General features: G+C 40.1%; 2 protein-coding genes across 15 annotated transcripts in view; one reads left to right on the top strand and one right to left on the bottom strand.

Moving 5' to 3' along the window:
- The window catches only part of SLX4IP (SLX4 interacting protein), a 70826-nt gene extending 57705 nt beyond the window's left edge, over positions 1–13121 (bottom strand). For 3 of the 4 annotated variants that reach the window (XR_014615999.1, XM_084201852.1, XM_084201854.1), the window contains exons 1-3: positions 13069–13121; positions 11656–11790; positions 9741–9789 (exon numbers count right to left, since the gene is read on the bottom strand). Coding sequence is in view for 3 of the 4 variants with exons in the window: in XM_084201852.1 (XP_084057978.1) it covers positions 9741–9767 (27 nt within the window). In the remaining variant the exon portion in view is untranslated. Of the gene's footprint in view, positions 1–9740; positions 9790–11655; positions 11791–12178; positions 12428–13068 lie in introns of those variants that run through there. The other variant, XM_084201853.1, reaches the window with a different exon arrangement.
- On the top strand, positions 12258–21211 carry MKKS (MKKS centrosomal shuttling protein). 11 transcript variants are annotated; one of them, XM_084201846.1, is made up of 9 exons: positions 12258–12285; positions 12573–12725; positions 13729–13752; positions 14187–14416; positions 14898–15019; positions 15976–17399; positions 17889–18064; positions 18705–18815; positions 19264–21211. In XM_084201846.1, the coding sequence occupies exons 6-9, from the start codon at positions 16409–16411 to the stop codon at positions 19702–19704; spliced, it is 1719 nt and encodes a 572-aa protein (XP_084057972.1). In that variant the 5' UTR covers positions 12258–12285; positions 12573–12725; positions 13729–13752; positions 14187–14416; positions 14898–15019; positions 15976–16408; the 3' UTR covers positions 19705–21211. The 11 variants fall into 11 exon arrangements, with proteins under 11 accessions (XP_084057972.1, XP_084057971.1, XP_084057976.1 ...); XM_084201845.1 differs by lacking the exon at positions 13729–13752; XM_084201844.1 differs by lacking the exons at positions 12258–12285; positions 12573–12725 and adding an exon at positions 13252–13348.
- The last annotated feature ends 5406 nt before the right edge of the window (positions 21212–26617 follow it).

Genomic DNA, 26617 nt, shown 5'->3' with positions numbered 1-26617 from the left:
CCCTAGCTGTATCCTCCAAATATTCTACAAATCAAAATTCCTGCCAATTATCAGGGTGAAGGGATATAGACAAAGACACATTTTCCTTAACATTTTTTTGTCCTTTGAGGTCATCTCTACACACCACCCCATTTCCACCAAACAATAAAAGCAAAATTAAACATTCTGTTCAATTTAATGAACTACACATAAATTGACATATAAATTTAAAAGTAGTGACAAATTCAATCCATTTTCTGAAGAAATCTATAAACCAATGTTGCTCTTTTATTCCACACATGGTAGCCAATGATTTAATCACTGCTCTCTGCTATTCAGCTATTTTATGTTATGCTTCAAACTCTCTGTAGTCATTGTTTGAGATGAGAATATGTTGTTGTTTGATTGCTTTTTCAAATTATGGGATTAATTTTCAACTTTTGATGTGTCAGGCTTAATCCTATCATCCAAGTTGTTTGTAAATTCCCTGAACCATGGATTGTGACTGTGTCAGTTTAACACCCAGGCAAATGAGAACCAGAGACTTGGAGACAATACCACAGAGGGAATGAATAACTCTTTGTATGTTTGTTTTCCACTGCTGAAGATTACCTTATTACAGCAGGGCAGCACACTCTGGTCCAGCTCAATGATTCTCCTTCCTATTTTTATGCAATAGGAATGTCAAAATAAAGAAGGGAAAGTTATATTCTGCATGACCCTACTAGCTGTCACATCCTAGGATCTTGGCATTGAACAGATCCTCTTTAATGGCCCAAGAGTTAGCTCTTTCCCAGCTCTTAAGTTCAGCAAATATTTTCTGTTCAGATCTATACGTTGCTCTTCTCTCAGACTTTATCTGTATGATACAAAGCAGGATAAACCACAGCCCTGTATATTTGGTCCATTATGAGTGCTATTAAATCACTGGGCTATTCAATGAACAAAGACACTCTTCAGAGTTTACAACAGGAGAATATTGGCTCAAGCTTGAAAGGCTGTATTTAACTATACCTTATATAAACTATTGTTTCACCAGCTGAGTGGTGTCAGATATGCCAGGCATCATACTAATCCTGGAAACTAAGCAGGGACATGCAAAGAGGACCTTGCACACAGAACACAACTTAGTTTGGCTTACTTACCACATAACTTTTTAGAGTAAAATGAGGATAAAATTATTGAAGTAACTTTACAAACCTCAGTCATCAACGATATGAAAATGCTGAGAAAATGTTCTGTGGCTATGACACATTTTCTTGGGTGGAAACCACTGTGTCATTCTTCCTTATCTCTGTTCCTACTCTCCCTCGAGACTAACAACTGACTATTCTGCAACAAGCTTTGATCCAACATTTTTACAGTGATTCTCCACTTGAATGCTGTCACATAGTACAGATCAAGCTACACAGAAAAAGGAATAAAATCTCAGTTTTGCCAAATTCAGGATTTCCTGAGAATCTGTCTGTAAAACACACCTATAGCAAAAATAGCAAAGGGCCCTCAGTGGCAGTCAAAGACAAAAAAGTACAAACCCAAGAAAGATGGCACTTGCCCTTAAGGCTTCATAAATTGACTCAACTTCCCTAGCAAAGTGTACACAGCCAAGAGGAAAACACAGCAGTGAAGATTTTGGTTCAAAACGTCAGCACACAATCTAGATCACAAACTATTTTTTCCCACTTTCCCAAGCGAAAACTTTCAGTTTGTTGCAAACACTGTCGTGTAGTAAGAAGGTAGAGTTGCCTCTCATGTAGGCTTCATTCAAAGCACTGCACTCCTTGAAGCAGGGAAATAAACAACAGATGAGCTTCACATGCCAAGGGCCAGACACCACAGCCTGGCAAGAGCCACCTTCACTCACCCAACTCTCTGAGTAAATGAACAGACACAGCTGACCTGACTCCTATGCCTTATTGAAAGGTGTTTATTCTTTCTGTCCTTTGGCCAAGCAACATCACACAAAGGCAGAAGTAGATGGATTCTGTAAAAAACAGCACCACACCACAGCAGAAGGGCCTCAATGCAGACACACTGTACAGGAGTTGTGTTCTGCAGTGAGAGTTCTCCTCTGTCAAGAAGAGACCTCTTCGCTCCTTTTTGGGGCTTGAATTTCTAAGGGGTTTCTAATGCTATTACCTAATTTCTTTATTAGATCTGCAACACGTTGCCTTTCCATTACAACATTGTTTCTGGTAATGAAAATGATGAAGAGGTATTCAGGGAAAAAACAAACACCACCATGCAAACAAGCCATGACTTTTCCATATGTAATTTGCTGACAAAGCTTGTATGACTGATATTAAAACAGCTAAGAAATCAATCTTACTTCTACATTTTTTTTAATATCTGAAGCAGATTTTAAATTCTGATGAGACCATTCTTTTTCAAACTAGGCAAGTTTTTAGCACAAAATAAACACACGTTCATCATCTAAGTTTAAAATGAATCATTTGGGAAATAAATGGGAAAAAGACCCAAGCAGAAGTGAAGATGTAACAAAAAAAATAATGTAGAAGCTTGCATGTTAAATTTTAAAGCGTGAATTACTTGCCAACATCTGTTTATATTAGTCATTATTGTAGCAAATTTCAATCATACATGTGTTAGGAGTAATTTAATATAGAAACTTTCTTAAGCGTTGTGTGTCAGAAATATTTCCGGTCAGAAAAGGGAAACTAGGTAAGGACAAAAATCACCAGTCAAACTCCTCATCATTTAAGAGTCAGCGACCAATCCCACACTACCCTACATTCAAATCCTTGTTGAGAACCTTTTTTTGCCTTATAACATAAAATCATCCCCATGCAAGTCTAATGCAACAGGTTTTTTTTATATCTGTATTTTAATTCACCCATCCTTGTGCAGTCCCTGGGGAATCACAAGTCAGCAATGCAGAGGATTTAATTTTACTTGTTTCATACTGGAATTAAAATCCATTTGTATCTTATTATTTGGCTGTATTACTTTTCCATATTTTTCCAACCTAACTTCCTTACACACTGACATTATAGACAAACACAATACATTAAAAACACAGATAAACTGGACTGAGAAAGACCATTTATGGAATAAATTAGCATGTCCTTAGTTGAGCTGCAGCATACTAGCAATATACTTCTACAGGCTCTGATCCAAAACACATTGACTCCAGTGAGGTTTGGGTCAGATCCACTGCAAAAAGAACTTAATTCAGTAGTGGTAAATTAAATCCAAAAGTATAATTTGATTAGAAATCACTTCAAGTAACACCGTGAAGAATGTTGGTGACTGCTTCACAGCTCATACAGATTTTAGTTCCTTAAACTATTATTAAAAGAAGTCTGGAATTTCAATTTTTTCCAACCACACTGTCGCACTTAATTGGGCAGCTGTCAACTGTTAGAAAATAACTGCAGCATCATCTCTTTTAGAAGAATTAGTGTGGGAAGTGAAACACTTCATGGGAGCTAAACTTTCTGGAGTCATGGTAATGAATCTGTTTTCATCAGGTGACCATGAGTCATCATTTTATCAGCAGTTTAAAGGGTTTTCACAACAGCTGAGCGTCATAGTGCCCATGCACAGCCATGACTGCAGCACAACAATGAAACAGGGGCCATGTGCCCTGGTACAATTATTTAAGGAAAAGTCTGGCTACTGACTTAAGAAAATTATTGCAAAGTCACGGCTGAGTAAGCTCTGCAGGGAGCACAAAATGTCCCCAAACTGGGAACACAAAATGTCCAGAAACAAAACTTTTCTTTGATAATTGAAACTAAGAAATAATTTTGCTATTAAAAGTAGATGCCTTTACAGGAAGTTGTGAACTACATGGATAAACCATCGGGAAAGAATGAAAATTTGTTGTCAGTCACTCTTTTCCCATTTACTCCACAGTCCTGTCAGAATACACTCTTACACCAAATATTCAGATATTTCCCACATACTAGAATCCATCTACATTGTCCAAAGAAAGGAGAGGCTATGTGGAAAATTTCCATAAAACATTACAATAAATTTTCATTATCATATCACCAAGAGCAAAATCTGAATTTCTCCATCACGAAACAGTTTGTACCAGGTAGTGCATGAAACATGGATCTCTCTACCTCTCAGCCTACTAACCTCCATCTGAACCCACTGGAAAGAATTGAAGAATGTCACCTACAGCGTAAGCTGAAGCCTCTCCCAGGACCTAAAGGCACTCGGTGACCCCACGCAGCATCGCTGCTAAGCCCTCATGTTTTGCTGGACTCGGAGATTCAAGTCTGCTTCTAAGTTTCCCATCCTTTGTTCCTTCAGGGCTGGACTCTGGGGTCAAGCAGGCAGCACCACCAGGATCTCCAAGAAGCCAAACTGTTGAGGTGTAAAACCTGGCAGTGCTGGTCAGAAATAGAGTGCACGGCAAGAATCATGGAACTTACATCTTTGAATTAATTAGATTTTTTAAAAAAACCCACATTACTTAGTATGTTGCGTATTTAGAATCCCATATCACTGTCCCAGCAGTATAGTGCTCAGAGTTAGCAAAAAAGTGATTTTCATGCACAAGTGGTACTTTAAAAACTAATCAGATTTGAATTACCAGAAGAAGTAATTCAAGTTGAATGATCCTTTTATTCCTTATTTGATGTGATCCCATGAAAGCAGTGTTTCCATTATTGTTGTTTATCCCTCTGGCTTCCTATTCCTTTCTCCTTCTGCTAACACTTTAATCTCTCAACTCTTCATCCACTCATCATTTCCCTAGGCTTGAAAATTAATCCTCTGAGGTCAGTGAGGAAACTTCCATTGACTCCAGGAGATTTAGAATTATATTGTACACTTAATTTTCCTCCCCTTTCTACCTCCCAACTTCCTCTTTTGTTTCTTCTGGAACTTATTTACTCATCACTTTAGCTGTTCCATATCTGGTCCCATGAAATCGGGAATTTACTGGAGCATTAAGAAAGAGAACTAAATAGATGTCCCTCCAGCCATTATTATTGTTTGCACTTCCTATTTTAAATCACATTCCCTCCTGCCCCTTTTTCATCATCTTCTTTAAGACTTCTAAGCCCTTTTAGACAAGTATCCTATTTTATCCATTTATACAAAAACAAATATGACAGCTGAGTGAAGTGTGATGCTACTGACAATACCAATTTCAACCACCTGTATTTCCAGCTGTTGTGAGCAAAACCACTTCAGAAAAGCTCTATCTCTAGAAAACCACTATTTAATGGTTAACATAACCCTTTCTTAATTTTTAAAGACCCAAACAGCAAATATAAGAACACACAATACATGTAAAACTCAACAACCCTTAATCTGTTTGGAGAACACCAGCACCTCAGTTTTAGATTTAGAATACTTTAGAAAATTCTATTTAAATCACAGAAACCTAATCTTAGCATTTTTCTATTGAAACATTTGAGTACTCCAACCACAGGAATTTTGCATACAAAATATCTTCATTATGCACTGAAGGGGAAAAGAAACGAACATCAGAAGTACTGTATTTATTGGTTAATTTAACTAAGTACTCTTTAAAAAAAGACTAATTCTCAAACCAAAACTCAGAACGCTAACATGCTCACAACTATGTACGCAAAAAAGCAGCTGTAGAATCAGTCTCATAACTCTGAGCAGTCACATTATATAAAAATATACTTCAAATAAAACGAGCATTTCTTATCCTTGCTCTCCATTTGAGAGCACTGCACTCATGTATCTGTGGACTTAATATAGCAGTAAACACATCTGTCATCCCTAATCACTCACTATGTGGGATCAGAGACAAAAAATCAGGTAAGAAAACCTACTCATCTCCATAGTTGTTTTATCTCCAAACAACTCCCAAGAAGAAGAAAATACATCGATTTCTCACAAAAATATTATGGCTTAACTGTATATTTACAGGAATATCGATCAGCTAACTCAATGGGCACTTTCACAGAAACGTGCACTTTAATCTGTCAAGCCCTCTGAGATGTCACAAAAATCATCCAAGTGGGCACAACTGGTGGAGAAATCTTTGCCAACGTACTGTCACTGTATTACATTTCAGCTGGTAGCTAAAAAAAGAAAACATTGCAAATATCAAAATAGATTCTTGTTTTGTTACTCCACACCCAAGACAGCCCACAGGTATGTGAGCAGACCCCAAAATGGCCCAGCCAGGGCTGTCAGTCCATACTGGGACACTGTCTGACAGGAACACGGCCTTCCACTTCCTTCTACCTGTTGTTCCAGCCAATAATCAATGTTCTGGCTACACACACGTTCTTTCATGGAGCACTCCTAAGTTCAAAAGACAGATGTTAGGATGCCTTTGGTTGTAAGTCAGTATCTTAATGATTACATTAAGATACATCAATGTAAAAAAACAAGGTACACAAACTGATCATATTACAATCCCACTGTCATTTTCCTGTCCAGTCATACCCAGTATTTCCATCTTTGTTCCCAATATAAAACAAAAAGCTGTGCTTGCTGTTTCAAATGAACTTGCCACATAAAGCAAGCAAAAAATTAGTAGGAAGGATCAAAAAAGTTACATAAATGTCCAGCACACAATAATTTAAATTAGTAACAAGGAGCAACAATGCTGAAAAATCAATTCCAGAGTGAGCTGGATGACCAGAGGGAACACTAAAACTACAATTATCTTAATCCAAGGCCTACAAATCGGAGACAGAACAGTGCTCCAAGTAGGAAACAAAGCAAAAAAAAAAAAAAAAAAAGGCTTCCCTTTGAGCTGAGCTATTGAAATGTAGTAACAAGTTACTCTTCTGTCTTTGGCAAATGAACAAATTGCAGAAAACAGTAAATGAAATTTTTCTATTGAAGCCATAAAATTTACTATATTTAGTTCTGCAGCTTGGCATGAATTAAGTCAATTTACACAATTCTGGAAGAGGAATTCTTTCTACTTTGTCCAAAGATTTAAACAAGGCCCTAGTGATATTATTTTTGAAATCCATATAGAGTTCAAGATTTTGCTTTAAGCCTCACCAATTAAAGTAAGATTTATTTCTCAGAACAGCAGTAAAATATTTTAGCAACACACAGAGAGAGATTAATTAAATTCATATGGTGGGGGTATTTTACCATGCAATGCTTATGAAATATCAATATAAAATAGAAAATTGATTATCAAATTAATTTGCATAAAAGATTATCTATTGCAAATCCCAAGACTGTATCATCCAGATGCTTGGTAGGTGAAGAATGTGTGTTTAGGACCTAATGTAGTTTCTGTATTAAGGTTTAAAGCTATTTTACTGCATCAATTAGTTTATTTCAATCTCTCTTAATGGCCCGTAAAGCCGAGCTTAGGCTCGCCTCTCAAAAACAGACCAATTGCTCCCCCCTCTGGAAGCCACCGACCATTACACCGGGGTGCCGAGACACGCAGATAAAACGCGCACAAATAGGAAGCTAAGTTAAACAAATTAGAGGGGGTTTCCACTTAATTCCTTGATAGTCGGCTAAGATTTGACAGACTGATAACCTGCACTTTTCATTACCTTAGCAGAAAGATTCCCATACACAGGTTTACAAAATCTAAAAGCTTAAAAGTAGAGAATGTAGAAGACGAGATGAGGCACCTAAAACATGGAATCATGGAGTGGTTTGGGTTAAAAGGGACCTTAGAAACCATCCCTCCTCCAGTTCTAACGTCCCACCAGCGCCAGGGACACCCTCCACTAGACCAGGTCAGACTGGATGGGGTTCTGAGTGGCCTTGGACACTTCAAGGGATGGGGCATTCACAACTCTTGGCTACCTGTTCCAGTGTATCGCCACCCTCATAAGGAAGAATTTCTTCCTAATATCTAATGTAAACCTACTCTCCTTCAGTTTAAACACATCCCCCTTTTTCCTGCCACTACATGCTCTAGTGAATAGCTCCTCCACACCTTTCTTGTAGACTCCTTTCAGGTACTGCAAGGCCACAATTAGGTCACCCTGAAGCCCTCTCCAGGCTGAACAACCCCAATTCTCTCAGCCTTTCCTCACAGGAGAGGGGATCCAGCTTCATGTCCCTCCTGTGGACTTGCTCCAACACATCTGTCCTGAACATTTTCAGACTCAGTAAAACACTCCCATCAGCTTTAAACACAAGGAACCTAAAATAAAGAATAGTGTTTTCTGTACTCTGCCCGCAGTGACAAGTAGGAATAGTTTTTAATGGAGAATCTATTGCATGGGGATCTTCTGTGCAAAACTTACATGAAAGCTGAAAACTCTTAGAAAATATTCACATGAAATAAAAATCCGGTGTATTTAAACAAGCAAAACTTGACATACAAAATCCCTGACCTAACAAGTAAAATGTTCATCTTTTCACAAAGTGAATTTCAATCAGGTCAAGGTAAAGCTAATTTTCAGCATTTGGTACATGCAAAAACTTACTTTAATTTCTCACATACTGTAAGAAAGAAAAAGTTATATTCCATTAGCATTTTCAAAAGCTTTGATACTGCTTACCTACAGACATGCTCAATGAGAACCTAGCCCTTGCTCAGGCAGTCAGGGATGCTAAACTTGGTGACTGCAAGGTCTGTGCTGAATACCAGTTACACATCCTTGCTGAAAAATGAAGCTGTAATGATGCAGGTCAGAAACCAAGAGTCTGCGGGCCTTGTATTGGGTAAAGATATGCCAACTCACACCACTTTTTTTATTGGGCACTTACATGAATATTGATGATATCAAGAGTTCTCAGCTGAGAAAAAGCAATGCCTTCAGCCTCAGTTCCTGTTGTTATCCACATCAGTGGTGCACAGACTCGGAATATCAGCTAAAATGTGCTCAAAATCAAATATATTTCTCCTTTAAGTCCCTCTATCAACTTAGCAGCACTGAATAATATGATACTGTTAACCTTCTGGAGGTTTACAGTCCTGTTAAACAGTAAAAATATAAAGCAAACATGCCACTAAATGACAGCGGTTTTCCTTGGAAAAGAACACATAGCACACAAAAATTAAGTACTTGGTCTTCTCATTAAACAGGTTGGTTACCCACAAAACCAAGCTTTGATAGCTTCCACAGCCTGATCACTCAGGAAGGATTTTGTAGCTGCCCTCCAAAAAATTCCAACCATACCCACAGAAGAAAAATCTGTTGTGTTATGAAAATTCCTGGAAAAACATTTCCAAGAGAATTATATGTTCTGCTAATCACAACTAGGTTTATTTATTGATTAGCTGGTATAGTCACAGTAGCAGAATTATGAAGTGCTATGTTTATTACAGAATGCTTTGAAAAGTTTTCCTCTTCAGCTCATAACTAAAAGTCTGAGACTGTTTGAAAAATGAACTTCAATGGCATTTTATTGCACATGAAATGACCAATCCCTGAAAATGGAAAAAGTGGCAAATAAAAGAGACAAATAAATGAATACTTTAAAAACATTGCTACAACTTAAACTAGGAACCCTCAGAACTGGGAAGTACATAAATAGCATTACAAGATTACAGTAAGAAAAGAATCCACCCAAAATTTTACTTCAGGTAGCAAATAGTGTTTTATTGAGAATTCATGCAGTTTCTAATTCTGGCTGCACAACTAATCACTTTTAGTTACAGCCTTTTAAGCCTCAGCTGACCCCAGGAACACTCGACCATGATACAGCAGCAACTCCAAGTTTGCTTCCCGAGGGAGAGAAAAGCTCATATAAACTATGCTACCATGACCAGAAACCTGAAGGATGCACTTTTAGTATCAACAGACACATTCTAAGCAGTATTACAGATTCTTTTTTTTTTAAAGCTATGACATTCTACTTACCTTAATGACAAATTTGTTGGATGCCATGATAGGTCAGTGTAAGCTGCTCCTACAAAAAAAAACAATTAAAAGTGATCTCTACAGCAATCGAGAAGGAATTTTACATCTGGCACATTCCTTCATGACTACTGTTCTTCCAACCCTACACTCTGCTTTTAAAAAAAACAAGGAAAACTCTTATTTAAAGGACAATTACTTAGCTATCTGTATTTGAACCTCATAACTTTGGAGGCACTTTGCATCCAACATAGGAAACACAAACTTAGAACTCTTTCAAGTAAGAAACTATAGCTTTTGGCTCACCTGGTATCCATCCATTCATCCATACACATTATGTATATTTAAAATCTTATAGTACATACATAAGGCAGCATAACCCAAGTCCTATGGTGGTTGCACAAAAGTAAAGTGAACTTGGGACATCCTCGTCCCTTGCTTATCCCAAACAGGACCTAAATCACTTAATTTGGGATCCTAAATGAAAACATTAAAAATTGAAGAATGTGTACACATTTCTCATTGCATACATCAAATTATCAAGTACTGTGATAGAGCTGTCAAATTTCAGGACACAAGTCAGGTTGGGGATGCGTGTTTCTGTCAGGCACTACACTTACATATTTCAAAATGCAGTTGGTATCACTGTTTGACTTCAAAAAAGTGCAAAACAAGATACACACCCACTTTAAAACTACATGGCATAGCACAGATGATTTTAATCTTAAAATTCCCAACAGTCCTGCACACAGAAGCTGGAATACCATCATGCCTTGTGCCATGCTGCTATCACTCTCCCTTGCACCAAACAGCCCTGGAAACTGCTCAATTTTTTCAGATTAAGTCCTGACAACTTTACTCATGGCAATTTTGAGAAACACAATGGAAAGAACAGAGCTCTGGACCACTTGAAACGTCCTTGCTCAGTTCAGTCATGTAGTAAATTCAGCTGAACTTACCCAAGCATCACTTGATTTCTTTCTGGTAACAATTTACTTTCCAGAATAATACTGTTGCAACATGTCTGCTGCTATTCGTGTGAGAACTGCTGGTAGGCAGCAATCCCCCCAAATACAACATACAAAGTAAGAAAAGAAAAACATAAAAAGGGAAAGGATGCACAAGAAAAGTTAGCTTAGATTCAGTTTGCTCTTCCTGGGAGTAAGCTGACTTTGGGAGTTTGCCAACTACCCCATTCTTTGCACTGACCACACAGATAAGACAAAGGAAATAGAGCAGACAGACAAAATGTAAGCAAATCCACAGAAAACAAAAAGGAAAATATTTTATGTGTGAGCCATCAGGGAAATCGCTGAAGTGACACAGGTGAAAAAATACTCAATACTAAGACATCAGAAGATGAGGAAAACCACTCATCAATTGTTAAAGAAAAAACCAAACAACTAGCCCCAAAACAACTAACCCCAGAACACTTTGCCATTTCCTGTGTTTAAAAAAAAAACACCAAACACCAAAACCAGATCTGTTGTAACAGATCTGTTACAACTGCTACTGTTTGACGGCAAGATTCTGTCTCACGGAATACTTTTTGTGTTGCAAACCTCTAAAGTAAATGCCACATAAGGATATATGAAGATAAGCAAATATGGCGGAAAAACTCTTCACAAGACTATATATACATATATATATGTATACAAAAAACAAGTCCTGATGTGGGATGTGTAGTATTCCAAGACCTAAAATGTCGATACAACCTGTGCACTGACATTATTTAGAATCAAACACAAAGGTTGCCTGTAGCTAGAGTGAGACACATTTAAAAAATAATGTGGCAGAATATCTTTCTTTCCTAAATTTGAGTCAAATGGAGTGGTGGGTACTCAGGAGAAGCCAGAAAACAAGGTGACCCAGAGAGCAAGCTCCAGTGTCCTCTGCCAGCTGATGAATAGCATCTTACCTTGGCAAAGCAGCTTCCTGTGGTGAGGAAATGCAGAGCTCGGAGGGAGGAGGAACTGAAAACTCCTGGCACACACATGGAGATACAGCAGCAAGCTTCACCCACTGCCCATCTCCGAGTGAGGAGAGGGGGCACCTGAGAACAGCAGAAACAAACAGACCCTCACTAAGGAACTCTTTAGGGTAAGTTGATAATAACTATTTTTGTAGTATGAAATGAACTATCACCACAGAAAAGAGGAGTTTTCTGAACTTTCCCGTCCAGCCCTGCTCAGTTTCTGGGAGCGGATCCTAAGCTTGGGACGAGCAGTGCAATGCTCAGCTACTCACACATCCAGTAAAGCATCCCCAGTTCTGAAAAGGCACACCACGACCTTCCCATTTGCCATTCAGGATTTCTATGCCCACTGCTGCCAATTACCCCTTAACCCGCGAAAAATACTCTTCCAGCCACTCAGCACCTTTTGTCCTCATTGTTATTCACATTCACAGTTATGCCCTTCATTCATAAACTGCCCATTCACCTTTAAGGCTCAATAAGTCAGTTTCCAAAACATGACCCAGTCACCACAGAACTGCGTAGACCTAGAGGAAGGGGAGGGTCTGAGGAGCACCAGAGAGCCACAAACAGGTACTATCTTCTTTAACTTTTGTGGAACAGCTGAATACAATTAACAATGAAAAATTACTATAGAATTAAAAATATATACTCCTTTCTGCGTGAAGATCAGGCATTAAATACTTGTCTTTTGGCTACAGTCAAACACTCTGCAACTATAAACTTAATTGAAAACAAACCCATTCATTAATAAATGAATATAAAACGAGATATTCTTGACCGTGACTGCAGGAGTAGGGAGAAGAGTGAACACAGGAGTAGCATAACTGTATTCACAGGAGTATTTCTTGTACTTACAGGAGTGAATACAGGAAAAGTGAATACAGGAAAGGAAAAGCCGAGGCCAGGGAGCAAAGTTATTTGAACTTGTTTTGGCCGGGGCACTTCTGCCCGCCCACAGGAAGCCTCAGACAGCTGGGCGAAGGCGTAAGGCGGAGTGGCTGCATTAGCAGGTATGCAAGGAAGAAAAATCAGAGATATATACACATATTTTTATGCCGGCTAGGCTGGGCGGGGGTGAGGAACGGGACAGAGCGGCTGAGGGGGTGGCTGAGGGAAGCTCGGTGGGAGCCGGCCGGCACCGCCGCTGGAGTCCCGGCTGTCCGAGCCTCCCCTCAGAGGTTTAACGGCGGGGAAGAGCGGGGCCGGAGCCCCAGGGAAGGCCGCAAGAGCCCAGCCACACAAAGCGACCACAACAATGGCCCTCGGCACGCCACGGCCGCCTCCCGCCGCTTTTCTACCCTACCCTACCCTACCCTACCCTACCCTACCCTACCCTACCCTACCCTACCCTACCCAAAATGGCCGCGCCCGTCGCCGCCGCCCGCCCCGCGCTGCCCGCACGCAAAATGGCCGCCAGCGGCTGAGGCGGGCCGCGCCGCCAGTGACGCTGCGCGCGGCTAATGGCGGGCGGCGAGGGGCGGTGCGGCACGTCCGGGGCCGTGCGTCCTGCAGCGCTTCTTCTTCCTGCCGGGGCGCGTTTGAACGCGTGGGGGGTGGGCGAGTGCTCGCCTCCCCGGGAAGGCTCCTCGGTAGCGCCTTCCTCGCTCGCTCCCGGAGCGGGGAGAAGCCTCAGGTGCGCCGTGCCCGCGGTCTGTGCCCGAGGGCGCCGCTGTCCCCTCAGCTGCCCGCGCCTCAAGGTCGCTGGGTGGCGGGGAAGGAGGAGGAGGAGGGAGCTGTGAGGGCTCCGTGAGCTGCCAGGGCTCCGCAGCGCGATGGAGGGGTGCTTGGCAGGGCGGGTTACACACCTGTTAGGGCCGACGGGTTGGGCCGGGTGTGGGAGCGTTTCATCTCTGAGTTCCACCTTTGTAGCCGCTCAAACCAGTGAGGCGTTTTGGTGTAATACACGAGTGTAGGTGCGAAATCCCGTGGAAAGTAGTTTTTTTTTTAGTTTCTCATTACGTAACAATTAATTGATTGCTCTGTTTATAATGGTGCCGCTTCTGAATACTATAGGTGGTCAGGCAAAGCTGCGCAAAGGTAAAGTGGTGTCAGAAGCTTCACACCTTGCTTTGTCTGCAATTTCAAAGTTCTGCATTGCCTTAGAAGCCCAGCTACTCATTGAATTTTATTAACTATATGGGGGGAAGGTGTATTTTGAACCTGCTTTTAGGCTTTAGATGCTTACCGTCTGGGCAGTAGTGCTTGTAATTAGATAAAGCTTTGTTGTGTTTAAGATTTAGCATGCCAAAGCTCGAAGCAAATGCAGCAATTAACATTTCAAAATGCCTGAATTGAGGTTATTTTTTTCTTTTGGCCCACAAAGTAGGGCTTTTTGTTTAGTGTTTTAGTCATCTGCTGCATTGTAATTAAAGGTATTAACATTCAGCTTCATCTGTTCAGTGTTGTTATTGTAGAATAAGAATAAAAGGATTTCCAGAATATGTTTAAAATAATACATTATCTTTACCTAGGTAGATTCCAGTTTGCAATGGGTCTTAAAACCTTCTGGAAGGACAACAAAGTTCTGATTGTTATGGGAGCTAGCCTGGGGCTAGTGCACTGGGGCTGGTATTACTTGAAGTCCAGTCCTATTTTCCAAGTGAAGACAGAGGATTTTTCTCCAGATCGTGACATTCTGGTATTCATGATGCAAACTGCTCGCAAAAGTAAAGAAAAATAGAATTAGTACTTTGATTTTTGGGTAAGTTGCCTAATTAGTTTTATCTGTCTTTGAGGGAGAAGATGAATTAATTGAGAATTTTCAAACATACAGCCTTGGTGTTCTAATTTTAGTCTTTTGGAGTTTTATTCTACTTTGCAACTGAATTAATTTTTTTGTACCTACATGGACCCAAAAAGTGTGTTATGAATCTCAAAAAATACTGCTAAATCCCATATATGATGAGATCAACTAAGTGAGGGTATTATAGGTCTTAAAGATATTTTAAAACAAGCTCCAGTAACTTGAGGACAGCAATCACACTCATGTGACTGGATCTATAACAGTGTCCTTTCAGTCTTAAAACTGCCCAGAAATAATTGTGACTGTACATAACATATTTTGTGTTAGTGGGGATGGTGATTACAGCAAAGAATGAAACAAAATTAATTACAAGTGTAAATACTTGTAGAGTTCTCATAGAAACGTAAATAAGCATTGATTTAAATTTTACCTTTTTAAGAACTGAAAAACTTTCTTTGTGGGCCTCTTGAAGTAAGAAACCTTTGTTTGAGCCAGAATTCTTGAAGTTGTTCGAACATCAAAAGCTGTTGTTTCTGTTGCCTGGCAAGCACTGCTGACTAGGTGAGTTATTTTGTTCTTGAGTAAAATCAGGTGGAAATTGCTGCAGTTTCGGTACTTCAGTGAAGTTGATGGTAGCCTGCTACTTACAGACCTGCTGGTGAGAGTACAGACCAGTGGTCAGAATTGAAGTTATTGATCAACAGGCATAATTGATGCACTCTCTGTGTTTGTAGTAAAATCATACTAGTAGATGTTCTCAGTTAAAAAACATTATAGAATGCATAGGCCAGTGGAGGTTCAACAGGCCCAGTGCTGTGTCCTGTGCTGGGGTCACAGCCCTGTGCTGAGTTACAGGGAAGAGTGGCTGGAGAGATTCCTGGGAATGCTGGTGACAGCAGCATGTGCTGACAGTGACTGTCCCCTGTGCTGGGCACTGCTGAGGGACACCAGCCTTCAGAGAACACACTGAGGTGCTGAATGAGCCCTTGAGAAGGGCAGTGAGCAGGGCTGAGGGAGCTGGGGGTCTTCAGCCTGGGGAAAAGAAGGCTCAGGGCAGCCTTATTGTTTTCTACAGCCACCTGGAAGGAGGCTGCAGGCAGGTGAGGGTCGGTCTCTTCTCCCAAGCAACAAGTGCTAGGACAAGAGAAAACGGCCTCAGGTTGCACCAGGGGAGGTTTAGATTGGATATTAGGAAAACTTGTCTTGACAGGAGGGGTTGTCAAGCACTGGCACAGGCTGCCCAGGGAGGTGGGCGTGTCACCATTCCTGGAGGTGTTCAATGGATGCATAGGTGTGGTTCAGTGGTAGCTAGGCACTGCTGGAGTAACAGCAGGACTCTACTTCAAAGGTTTTTGCCAACCTAAATGATTTTTTGATGCAGTATTTGTCTTTCTGTGACTTTTTCTGGTGAAAACTAAAATAGGTAAAGCTATACAATGTTTTCATAAGGTTATTTGCTGGAACTCTGACGTGGTATTCCAACAATTATTCTAATATCTTTCTGGTTTTTATTGTAGGTATAACTAAGCTTGAAGGTTTTCATCTGTGACTGTTGCCAGAAAAGATGAAGAAAACTACCTGGAGTAGAAAGAACTTTCTGCTTGTAGCAGGACTGTCACTTATAGGTGTCCATATAGGAAGCATGCTTGTTAACTTTGTTGCGAAAAAGTCTGCTCAGTCTCATTCAGAAGCCAAAAGAGATCGTCCATGATGAAATACCTTCCTGCTGTCACTATTTATCTGTTTTGCAACATGATTTAAGCCTCTTTTTAAGAGAGCTGTGATGAGTAGTTTCAGGAATGCTATATATACTGTTTCACACTCAAAATAATAATTCTTACCTGCAAAGAATTAAAATGTACTACTCTTAAAATTTAAAAGTGCAATGAATTATAGATCCAAGTAAAAATGAAATGGTTTTTTGGCTGGAATTAAAATCTTACCTTTAAAATGTCTCGCCTTGAAGCTAAAAAGCCTCCGTTATTTATTAGCAAGCCGCTAACTAGAGATGCAATGAGTCAGTCACTGTCTCTGCTGAGTGGGATATTAAAATCTTCCTACGGTCCTGCTGGTCGACTCAAGCAGCTCCACAATGGTGTGGGGGGCTGTGTTTGTACCACTTCCCAGTCCTCAGTCCTCCTGGAGCACCTTTTCCTCAGCCAGCCCGTGCTGCGTGTCCTGACAGCCTCTGTACGGAGCCACGTGTCACGTTTCAGTGACTGTGGCTTATTCACCGCCATCCTTTGCTGTGGCTTCATCGAAAATTTCAGGAGCCTGAATGTTGCACCTTTCACTGTCATTAAAATAAGCAAGCATCTTCTGAGTTTGTGCATGGACCACCTGAAATCTGAGGCCTGTGGTTGCCGGGTGTCTGTGGATTTTAGCAGTGTTGAGACCCTTGTTTGTTTGGTTCGGAGCATTTTAACAAGCAAACCTGCTTGCATGCTTAATAAAACTGAAGTTGATCATCTCACCTCACTAGTTTTAAAAGCTTTTCTATTTACTGTTCCGTGTCACGTTGAGACTAATGCCGTTTTAGGGAAGTGTGTGGTAATACCTGTGAAAGGTAGAAGAGTTATGGATTCTACAGTTCTTCCTGGACTGCTGATAGAAGCGCCCGAAATCCAGTTGGGAAAACCACTTGCTGTCAAAAGGACTGGTTCAAACGTGATCAAGATTGCCCTTTTCAGTGTGTCCATGTCAGGTGACGGCTCTAACCCTGAGGAAGGCACTATAGTGGTCCATCACGGAGTTTCTCTGGAAGTGTCAGAGCTGAATCAGCTGCTGAATGTGGGGAAGCAGCTGGTTAAGGATGAGGTGGGCCTTGTGGTGTGTCAGAAGGTGATGCATCCCTCCCTGAAGCAGTACCTGCAGGAGCACGGTGTCATGGCTGTGGACAGGGCTGGGCTGTCTCTGATGGAGCCCCTGGGCCGTGTGACAGGTAACAGGCCAGTTCTCTGCCTGAACCACTGTCCTGCAGTTGTCACTGGGAGGAGAGTGTCACCTGGGCTGGTGTTATTGCAGAGGACGGTCTCTTATTTCCCTCTACCTTAGCCACCGAGCAAGAGCTGCTCTTTTCTAGTCCAAAAGCCATTTTTTGAGGTGACTAGGTCTTCTGTGCAGGCCCTGATGGTGGCACACCACAGGTGGTATTGCTGCTTGCTGCATGAGGGATATCCAATTCCAGTTTGTTTTCAAACTTTGATTCCAGGCAAATGAAACAATGACTTTCTTTAATCTCAAATTGCCACCAAGTCTTGCACTCTATAAATGTGTTGCTTTCTGTGATTTCCTGTGTGAATTGAAATGACAGGTATTGAACAATGTATATAAGTTAAAAAGCCAAGAGGATTAAAGTTTATACTTTATGAAATGTGTCAGCTAGCTGTTCTGAGGGTGCCACATACTGTTATCCTTTTTTAATTGACAGGTTCACAGCCTATAGCTTCCATACATTCGTTGCCTCCTGGCTGTTATGGCAGTTTGAAAGATTTGTGCCTTGAGAGTTTTGCTTCAAAGCATTTTCTACATCTGATTCCTGGGGACACAGTTATCTGCAGCCTGATACTCTGTAACAGAAGTGAAACAGCATGGGATGAGTTGAAGGTAGGCAAATTTTCTTCAAATATTTTCTTGGAAAGTCATGTTTTTGAATGGAAAAATACTGAGAAATATGAAATATATTGACTTTAGAAACAGTTTTTTCAGTACATAAGTTTATTTGTCTCCAGAATTTCAAAATCCTTGAAGTGCTCATGTTCATTTAATGCCTCTGTTTTAATACAAGAAGTTGTTTAGGTACATCTTTCACCTGTTCTTGAGACCAGTGCTGGATAAATATTTTCATTTTCATTACTTGGTCTATGAGAACATAAAAATCAAACTACCTAGCAAAAAGCCAGCAGCAACACATAAAATGATAGTCAAGCATTGTTTTGCATTGAACAGTTGGTCTGGAAATGTCATTGATACTGATTGACTTTTTATATATAGCGCTGTTTTGAAAAAAGAGGGATTAAAATGCAGCTTTTTATTTCTGCCTTTCCATAGTGTGGACAAATAAAGACAATTTCTCATTAAGTGAACAAGGTCTTGGAAATCTCTCAGCAGCTTTATATCCACGTGTAATTCAACTTTATGGAATCTGTAGCAGAAACGACTGAAAATTTTATTCCAGTGTTTTTTTCAATGGTGACAAATCCTATTAATTGTGGTATGTCTAACAAAAATTTCATGTGGTTTTCAGCGTGTCTGTGAAACTGCAGAACATGTGTTGCAGTTAACAGTGAAGGAGCCTTTGGCATTATTAGGAGGGGGCTGTACAGAAACTCACCTGGCTTCATACATAAGACACAAGGTACATAAGATGTAAGGGTTTTAATGTACTTAAGAAACAAGAATTTATGTAGAATCACTGCGACAGTAAAACACTTGTCTCTTTCTAGATTAATGTGGAATTTTTGATAACTACTAATATAAAATAAGGGTCTATTTGAAGCACTCAGTTTTAGGTACATCTTTTAAACTTAACACTGTATTTGTACTTGTTGATCTTTCTTTAGGTATCTGTTGTAGTAACTGCATGTTTTTAAGTGTTGAAAATATGTAGGGTTTTTATATTGAAAGATTATAATGCAGAACTCCGCTTCGACTGTTTCCTATCATGGGATAATAATTAAATATTTTTTACTTAGAACTGAACCATCTGTTTTGGGGAAAAAAAAAGCAGCAGTAGGATACATGCTTAAAATTACTTCTGTGAAACAGTGTTCTAACTTTGCTTTCCCGGTTCTGTTTTTTTTTAGAGTTCTAGCCTGCCTGCCAGCACTTTCAAAGACCTAGGTTGTTCTCAGATGCAGTACCAATTGGTTGCTGACGGGTTTTGCCGTTCCCTGGAGTCTGTAGCTCGCTCTCTGAGTCACGATGGTGAAGGAGTCCTGACAGATGTGGTGTATGGGCACTGCTGGTTTGTTCCCTCAGGTTCTCCCTGTGTCTCCAGGTGGTCAGATTTAGTTTCAAAATGCGGCTGTGGGGTGAGTGGTAACACAGAGGACCTCGGCTGGAGCTTTTTGCAAGGCCAGTCTGGCACTCCTGTTTTACAGGGCTGCCCTAAAGAGCCCTCAGTAAAGGTTGCTGACCTCCGGACTCTGGATTGCTTTGCTGCCAAGTGCAGTGGCCTGCAAGTAGCTCTGGAGACAGCCAACCTGATTTTGGATCTCTCATACATAATTGAAGATCAAAATTAGCTCTGATCTTACGTGATTTGAGTTATATAGCAAGACAACACTGAATTGAAGGCAGGCTAATGTGTAATGGGCTAAAATATTGGAACGGGTTAGAAGGTGGACAGCAGACAGAAATTTTAAATTCAACAGCTGGCCATTGAATACTCTTCTCATTGTTAATCTCCTGTGCTCTCAAGCATTTTCAAATGTTCAACCTGTTCCCTCTGCATTAAGGAAAGTTTTGGATGTTGGTTAGCTCTGTGGCATCTTCAAAGGAATGGGAAAAATTGATTCACTTGCTGAGAAAACATGTTATGTGTTAGGATTAATACAGTCTCAGCAAAAGCTTTGCACATCTAAAGAGACATCTGTATTGCAGTAGAATTGAATCACTGGTATTTTTAATTTTGTAGGTAAAAAAGGCTTAGCAGATACCTTGAGCCATTTGTTTTTAATTTTGTCTTGAAGTTTTTTTCACAATATACTATATGTATATACAGTTTCTATTTCTAAATTGGTGAAAGATTTAAATTCATATATGTAATTTATTTAGCAAGTTATAAAAACTCAACCTGGAGTTTGTAAGGTAGCAGGTAGGTAATAGAAGATTTGAAAAGAAATGGCAGACTGGGTGGAAAAAACTTTTGTCAAGTGGACCTTGATTATCTTCTGTGGAATACAGGGCAGCCTATAATGAAGTTTCTATCATTCAAGCAAAGCTGCAAGAATGTCCCACTTACCATTCAATTAACTCTTTGACTGTGCATGGCTTCTTTTAATGAAGTAAGGCTTTAAGCTGTTCAGACTTGTTTTGATCTTTAAATAAGACTGTAGACTGAATGATCAAAACTTTTTCTCATTCTCAGCTTGCATGCAAGATCAAAAAGGGTGCTACATTTTCTTACTTAAGCTCGTTTTCTCTGCCACTTTTCTTCTCCCTCTTTGTTTTCAGTCACAGGGGACAAATCATGCATGGTGCATTTCCAGAAAACATCCGAGTCAGTTGTCGTCTAGTCTGCTTATTTTTTTCCTGGTCTCTTAAGATTTTAATATATTTATTTACTGCATATAAGCAGTAGAATTGTTATATATAACTCAGTTTTGAAATATGTAATTAAAACCTGATCTTTCCAGGCCTTTTGTACAAAGTTCTTTTAATTTTGAGAACATAAGTAATCATTTTCTCACTGGGAAAAAAAAAAAAAAAGAAGAGTTAATTACTTAAAGTTCTTTATCTTTTTATGACCTGAAATGATTGCTTCCATGCTGTAAGGCATACTTTGGGGACTTGTGCAAGAATGTTACAAGGGTTGAGAATGGAGGCTGCTGAAAGCTGGTTTGAAAGCTAATAAGGCTGCTTTCATATCTTGATCCTCCCATATGCCATGAACTATATGAAAACATCAGGAATAATGAAGCCAAATGACGGTGCGTATCTTAAGGCACAGAAGAATCTTGGTAATACTTCATCTAATTATGACTCTCCAGCTCAGAGTGCTGAATTATACTGTTTTACTTCCTATAATAGCAACTTGATATGCAGTGTGGAAAATGTTGAGTTTAGTGACTACAGCTGTGAAGTGAAAATTAAAACAATATTCAAGTAGAAGCAGTTCTGAGTGTTCTTTTGTCTTGGTATCTGAAGGTTGAATCACAGGTCTTGAAACAGAGCTGACAATGGTTTTTATTCTCCCCCAGAAAGAAAGTCACAGATTAAAAAAAAAAAGAAAAAATTAAATTTAATTTTTGGTAAGTAGCTGAGAATCATTTATACCTAAACTAAAGATTTTTTCATATATAGATAATTTTAATAACAATGATTTTTTTCCTTCTGCTGTGACTAAAAAGGATAAATAAGCAGCTTGCTCTGCTGTTTATGGACAGTATAGGTTCAGTTCTCCATTTTACTATAGTAGGATTGAACCTTTAGTGTTTAGTGTTGGCTCATCTTTGAGGGGTAACATAGGAGGAGTACAGCTTTGGATAGTTTTTAAAATACAAGTAAAAAGAATTTTGACTCAGTCTAACAGTAACATAAAGTAACTTTTTTGAACTTGATGTTTTCTAATAAAATTTGGGTGCAAAAATGGTTGGGTTTCCCCCTGTGCTTCAAAGTTGACAGAATGAAATATCCTCAGCTGTAATGCTCTGAGAAGCCACTGTGGTTTTATTTCTGTTTCCCTTGGTATTTGAAGTTCAGTGGGAAAAATTAGCACTACGTAAGTATTAGGAGACTAGTGTTTTCTGATCATGACCTTGGTCATGTCTGATTTCCACAGATTGCTCAGATTAAATTAAACTTTAATAATTCTACTGATAATGTGCAGAAAATAGAATCATTAATTTCCATCCTTCTCAGGTATGTTCATGCTCCAGGCCTAGAAGGAGAAATAAAGAAATGCTGATATTAGAAGCACTCAGGTGTCAGCATATTTTAGTAAAATGCTGGTGTGATATAACTGCTCCTCGGTTCAGTATTTGTGTGGTATTTCTGTTCCCATCTGATACTTGAAGCTTCAAAGTGAAGACCTGAAAATGCTCATTAATTAAGGGATTTTTATTTCTATTTATTGTGGCCCATTTCAAGCAGATGCACCATTAAATACTATTATTTTGGCATTGGTTAAGAATGCATATTACCTGTTTTTCAGTGATTCTGCTTCTTACCTGTGAATGTGTGGAGTCACTCTGAACCAAATCTGAGATCTTTTTCTGTCTATTCTCCTATCTATAAAATGGGAACAAAGATTTCTTGGGTGAAGGGTTCAAAGATCCGGATGTAAAGTAAAAAACAGAAAAAAGTCAAAAAAGAAAGAGATATTTTAAAATTACTCAAATCCTTCCTAAAATATTAGAGTAATTTCATTATGGGAACTTGGATCACAATTTACGTGGACTCCTTTAATTATTTTTCTGGGTAAAACAACACCACATCTTTTTATATTGAACCTGGGTGTCTTTTCTTGCTCTCTGAAGTCCTAGCAACAGAACATCACTGTTGCTGCCAGTAATCTGATTTATTGCTTTACATCTTCAGTACACACACAGAGAGAAATGTGACCTTAAAGCTGTATGCAAGAATGGTTGCAATTCAAGATCAGCAATGTCAGACATGTCAGCCATCCTTACTATATCGTGTCTTCAGAGTCTGTGCTCTGCTGTTCAGAGTGGATGTTCGTGTGGTGCTAATCCTTGAAGACAGGCTAGAAACAGGTTTGTGACTTTGGGAAACTTCACCTTACTATATTGGTGTCGTAACACCAGTTTGTCGGTTTAAAATTTTTTTATTTTTTTCTTTTTTAATTCAAGTGTTTGGGGTTTTTTAGGCTGAGCAGCCACTACACTGTTAGATCTGTCCCAGTAAGGAGAGTATTGATTGCTGTCAAGGCTTGTAAGGAGAATAGTGCCTGGAATATGACAAGCACAGCAGAGCTTGTACAAAACAATTCACACCTTACCCAAAACCTGTACTCTTGAGTTTTACTTATGCCCTTATTTTGCTGTGCTGGTAAGCAAAATGTGGTATTTATCAGCAGTGCCATGGGAACTGAGTCATGTAAGTATTACACTCTTCAATCTCAGAAAATCAATATCTTTGAGTCAGTCAATGTCGTGGGAAGAGCTTTAACTGGGTCTGCATTTACTGCTGTTCTGAAGATGCAGAAACAGTCTGACTTTATTGCAAAGGGACTGCCTCCAGCATGCTTACAATCTGCCAACCAGGCTTTTTGAGAAGCCATATTACGATGGGTAGTTCTAGAATATTAGTAGCTTTTATCCATTATTGTAAATACGAGTAATTTCTATGTTTGTCAGCAGGGACAAGTTGCACAGTACTAATAAATACCTTTTTGACCAGTAACACTGCAATCTTAAATTCTCAGTTAAGAAATACCTTTGCTTTTTGTCTGTATGCATTGCCTGATTGAAATTAGTCTTGCACATCATAAGCTCAAAAGCATATACAAATTTATTCTCTATGCTAGAAGCAGAAATGTAGTTACAGTGTTTATAAGTAGAGCCACTATATCATTATTCCAGGCACCAGTAAAATTAATTGCAGAACAGGTTCCAGGATTTGGCTGCTTGACCTAATCATTAAACACGTTTTATTTTCACACCTTACTGCAAACATCTTTATAAACTTGAGCTTTTAAATCTGCTTGCACATGAAAAGCTTTTATTCAAGCTTTTATCATGTGCCTGGAAGGCCCCAGCTGTTTGTGTCTGCCTTCTGGAAACTGATTACTAGTGTCCTTGTTATTTTCTGTCTGGACAACATCAGCTCTCTTCAGGTGCACATTAAATACACATTAAATACTAGCTGCCCTTTTTTTTTTTTTTTTTTAATACTATTACATGATGTCTGCCAAGCATTTGTGTTGCAGCACTGTGATGTCAACAGCTTTTCCTGATTGGTAACCCTCTTTTTATAAACCATTGCATCTAGTCTCTTTAAGGCTTTGTGACATTGGTAGACTGATATGCTATCCCTGATAAAAAAATCTGTAAGATTTGGGGAAAACTGAGTTCAGTGACTGAAGGACCCTGAGTCCATCAGCAGGCCCTGCTGACGGATGGTGCGCTTGGGCAATGGCTGAATGGTTTTTACAGGGAATTATAGGGACTGTGGTACCTTCAGTTCTTGGAAGACTGTGTGACTTATGTAAGAGCCAGAAGCAACACTATTTCACCCTCATTTCTTACTTTGTAACTGATATTCCTCCCGCCACGCACCTGCCCAGCCACTTGCGCACGCCTCAGCTCAACAGAGGGAAAAAATGGCATGAAAAACCTCCTGGGTCCAGATAAGCCTCTCCTGCTGTGTTTCCCACTCTTCTCCCCAAAAGTCCTTGCTGCCAAGTGGCATTTTGCCCTTTTTTAGATGTGTTTGAGGAGAGCGGCCCGAGGCGCGGGGCGGCTGCGGGAGCCCCCTGCTCCCTGCAGAGCTCCTGAGGCGCCTCACGGGGACGCCATTTTGGGAGCCCTCACGGCGGCTGCTGCAGGGGTGGAAAATCGCTGTATTTAATGAAACCTGGAGCCACGAAGGACACTAGGGCTGCCCACGAAACCTAGTTCTCGGAATGGTGCTGGGAAAATGGGGCTTTTCCTTGTGCAGGGAGTGCTTCAGGAGGGACAGGCAGCCTGCAGATCAGCCAGCTGGAGAGCTGACCTCAAAAAAGGTGCGGACAAAGAAAAACCCGGCTCCTCTTTGCTGAAGGTGGTTTAAAGCTGATGGTTCCTGATGGTGGTTATGCAGGGCAGCTGTGGCAGATTGCCCTGCTCCCCTCAGAGGTCGATCCCAGCTGTGGAGAAGCAAGGGTGGATGGTGAGCTGAGGGCCTGGGGAGCTTTGGGGATTTGGGCGGGAAGGCGAGGTCGCTTCCCAGTAGCTTTGAAAAGGGGAGAGGCCCAGCAGCGCTTCGTGAGGGAGCTGCCACCGTCCCACCACCTGCCCACAGCCGTGAAGGCTCCTCAGGAGTGGTCTGAGGATACGAACATGGATGAAGATTGACCCACGGCCCCTCCATCGTCACATGAGCTGCAGTCCACAGGATGACTCCAAAAAGTGAGTTTTAAATTACTTACATTTATATTTACTTTGTACCAGCACCGTGCCTGCTAAGCAGGTAGTTGTGTGACATGGCTGTCTGTTAATGCCAGCCTTTTTCCTCTCTTTCTGCTTTCCATTGCTTCGTTTTTAAGCAATGAAATATTTCTTCTCTAACTAATGGAGGCAAAACAGATTCTTCACTTGGTTTTGCATACTTTAACCCTGGTATGCCTTATGTGTTTCATCTTTGTAATTGCCAACAGAGGTGAGGAAAAGAAAATTAGATTTTTTGGTTTTACTTGAGTTCTTTTTGGATATTTAAAATCATGATCCTAGGAAGCATGTCCTGAAACTTCCAGTCCCTGCATCACTGAATTGTCCTGTAGTTGTGATTGGCATTGCACTGACTTCCATGTTTTGTGTTTGACCCAGCATCTTGGCTGAAACAGGTTTTGAACTGTCCTGTCATGATGCTTTACTTGTAATTGTGAATTTGTCCATAAATTATTCTGTTTTGTTCCATAAATTGTTTGGTCTGGCCAGTCAGATCTGTTAATGTCCTATAGCTGGGAACATTTCTAATTGAAAGTTGTTTTCAGCTGAAACAAGGTTATTTGGATAGTAACTAAGCTGAAGATGCTCTTGCTGTTTCTTACCTTTGAAATTAACTAGTAAGAACAATTTAATGCAAAATGCTAAGAAAGTGGAATACTTGAACCCTATATTGAATAATCCAGTCCAAATAAAGAACTCATCCCCCAAGCAAAGCAGCGGAGAAATTAGTTTAGATTTCTAATAACAAAAACTGCTGTGCAAAACCCTCCTTTGGGTACTGAAATATAGCATCAAATAAAATTTATAAAAGCAGTATGCACTTGATGTCTTTGTGCCTGTAAAACCCCTTCAAGGAGTTCTTTATATGAGTGTGTCACAGAAGAGCAGAATTCTGAGGGGAGTGTGAGTGCACATGTCCTGGTTTTAGGTGTTAAGAAGATCTGTTGCATCTGTTTAATCAAAATAGCTGCTAAATGAAAAATCTTTCTAAAACTGCATGCACAACAGCAGATGTCACTCCAGTTTTTAGTTGGGCCCAGAGAAGAATTTGCTTCGCTGCAAGAATAACTCATACATGGCATTGTTGCTTAGGTTTAATATAATGTGTTAAGGAATAGATGGAATACATCACAGAATTTCTGAGATTAACTGATGATTGCTGGGGTAAATGCCAGAGAAATGCTGTGTTTCTGGACTCTCTCCCTTTGGAGCTGAGTGTGTTGGCATGGGGTGGAACCAGTTTGTGAAGAGCTGTGGGCAGTGGGCAGTGAGCAGCAATAAGTACCTTATGCATGGAGTATGTTTATGACAGTGGGGTTCTCTGTTA

The sequence above is a fragment of the Fringilla coelebs genome, assembly GCF_963513975.1.
Source record: "Fringilla coelebs genome assembly, chromosome: 3".
Taxonomy (NCBI): Eukaryota; Metazoa; Chordata; class Aves; order Passeriformes; family Fringillidae; genus Fringilla; species Fringilla coelebs.
The sequence above is the reverse complement of the archived record's forward strand: the minus strand, read 5'-3'. Positions and strand labels throughout refer to the sequence as shown.

Excerpts from the sequence above, each read along its gene's own strand:
- MKKS (XM_084201850.1), top strand. The coding sequence starts at position 16,409 with ATGTCTCGCCTTGAAGCTAAAAAGCCTCCGTTATTTATTAGCAAGCCG. Across the intron at positions 18,065-18,704 it reads CAGCATGGGATGAGTTGAAG|CGTGTCTGTGAAACTGCAGA; the intron begins GTAGGCAAATTT and ends TGTGGTTTTCAG. Across the intron at positions 18,816-19,263 it reads CTTCATACATAAGACACAAG|AGTTCTAGCCTGCCTGCCAG; the intron begins GTACATAAGATG and ends GTTTTTTTTTAG.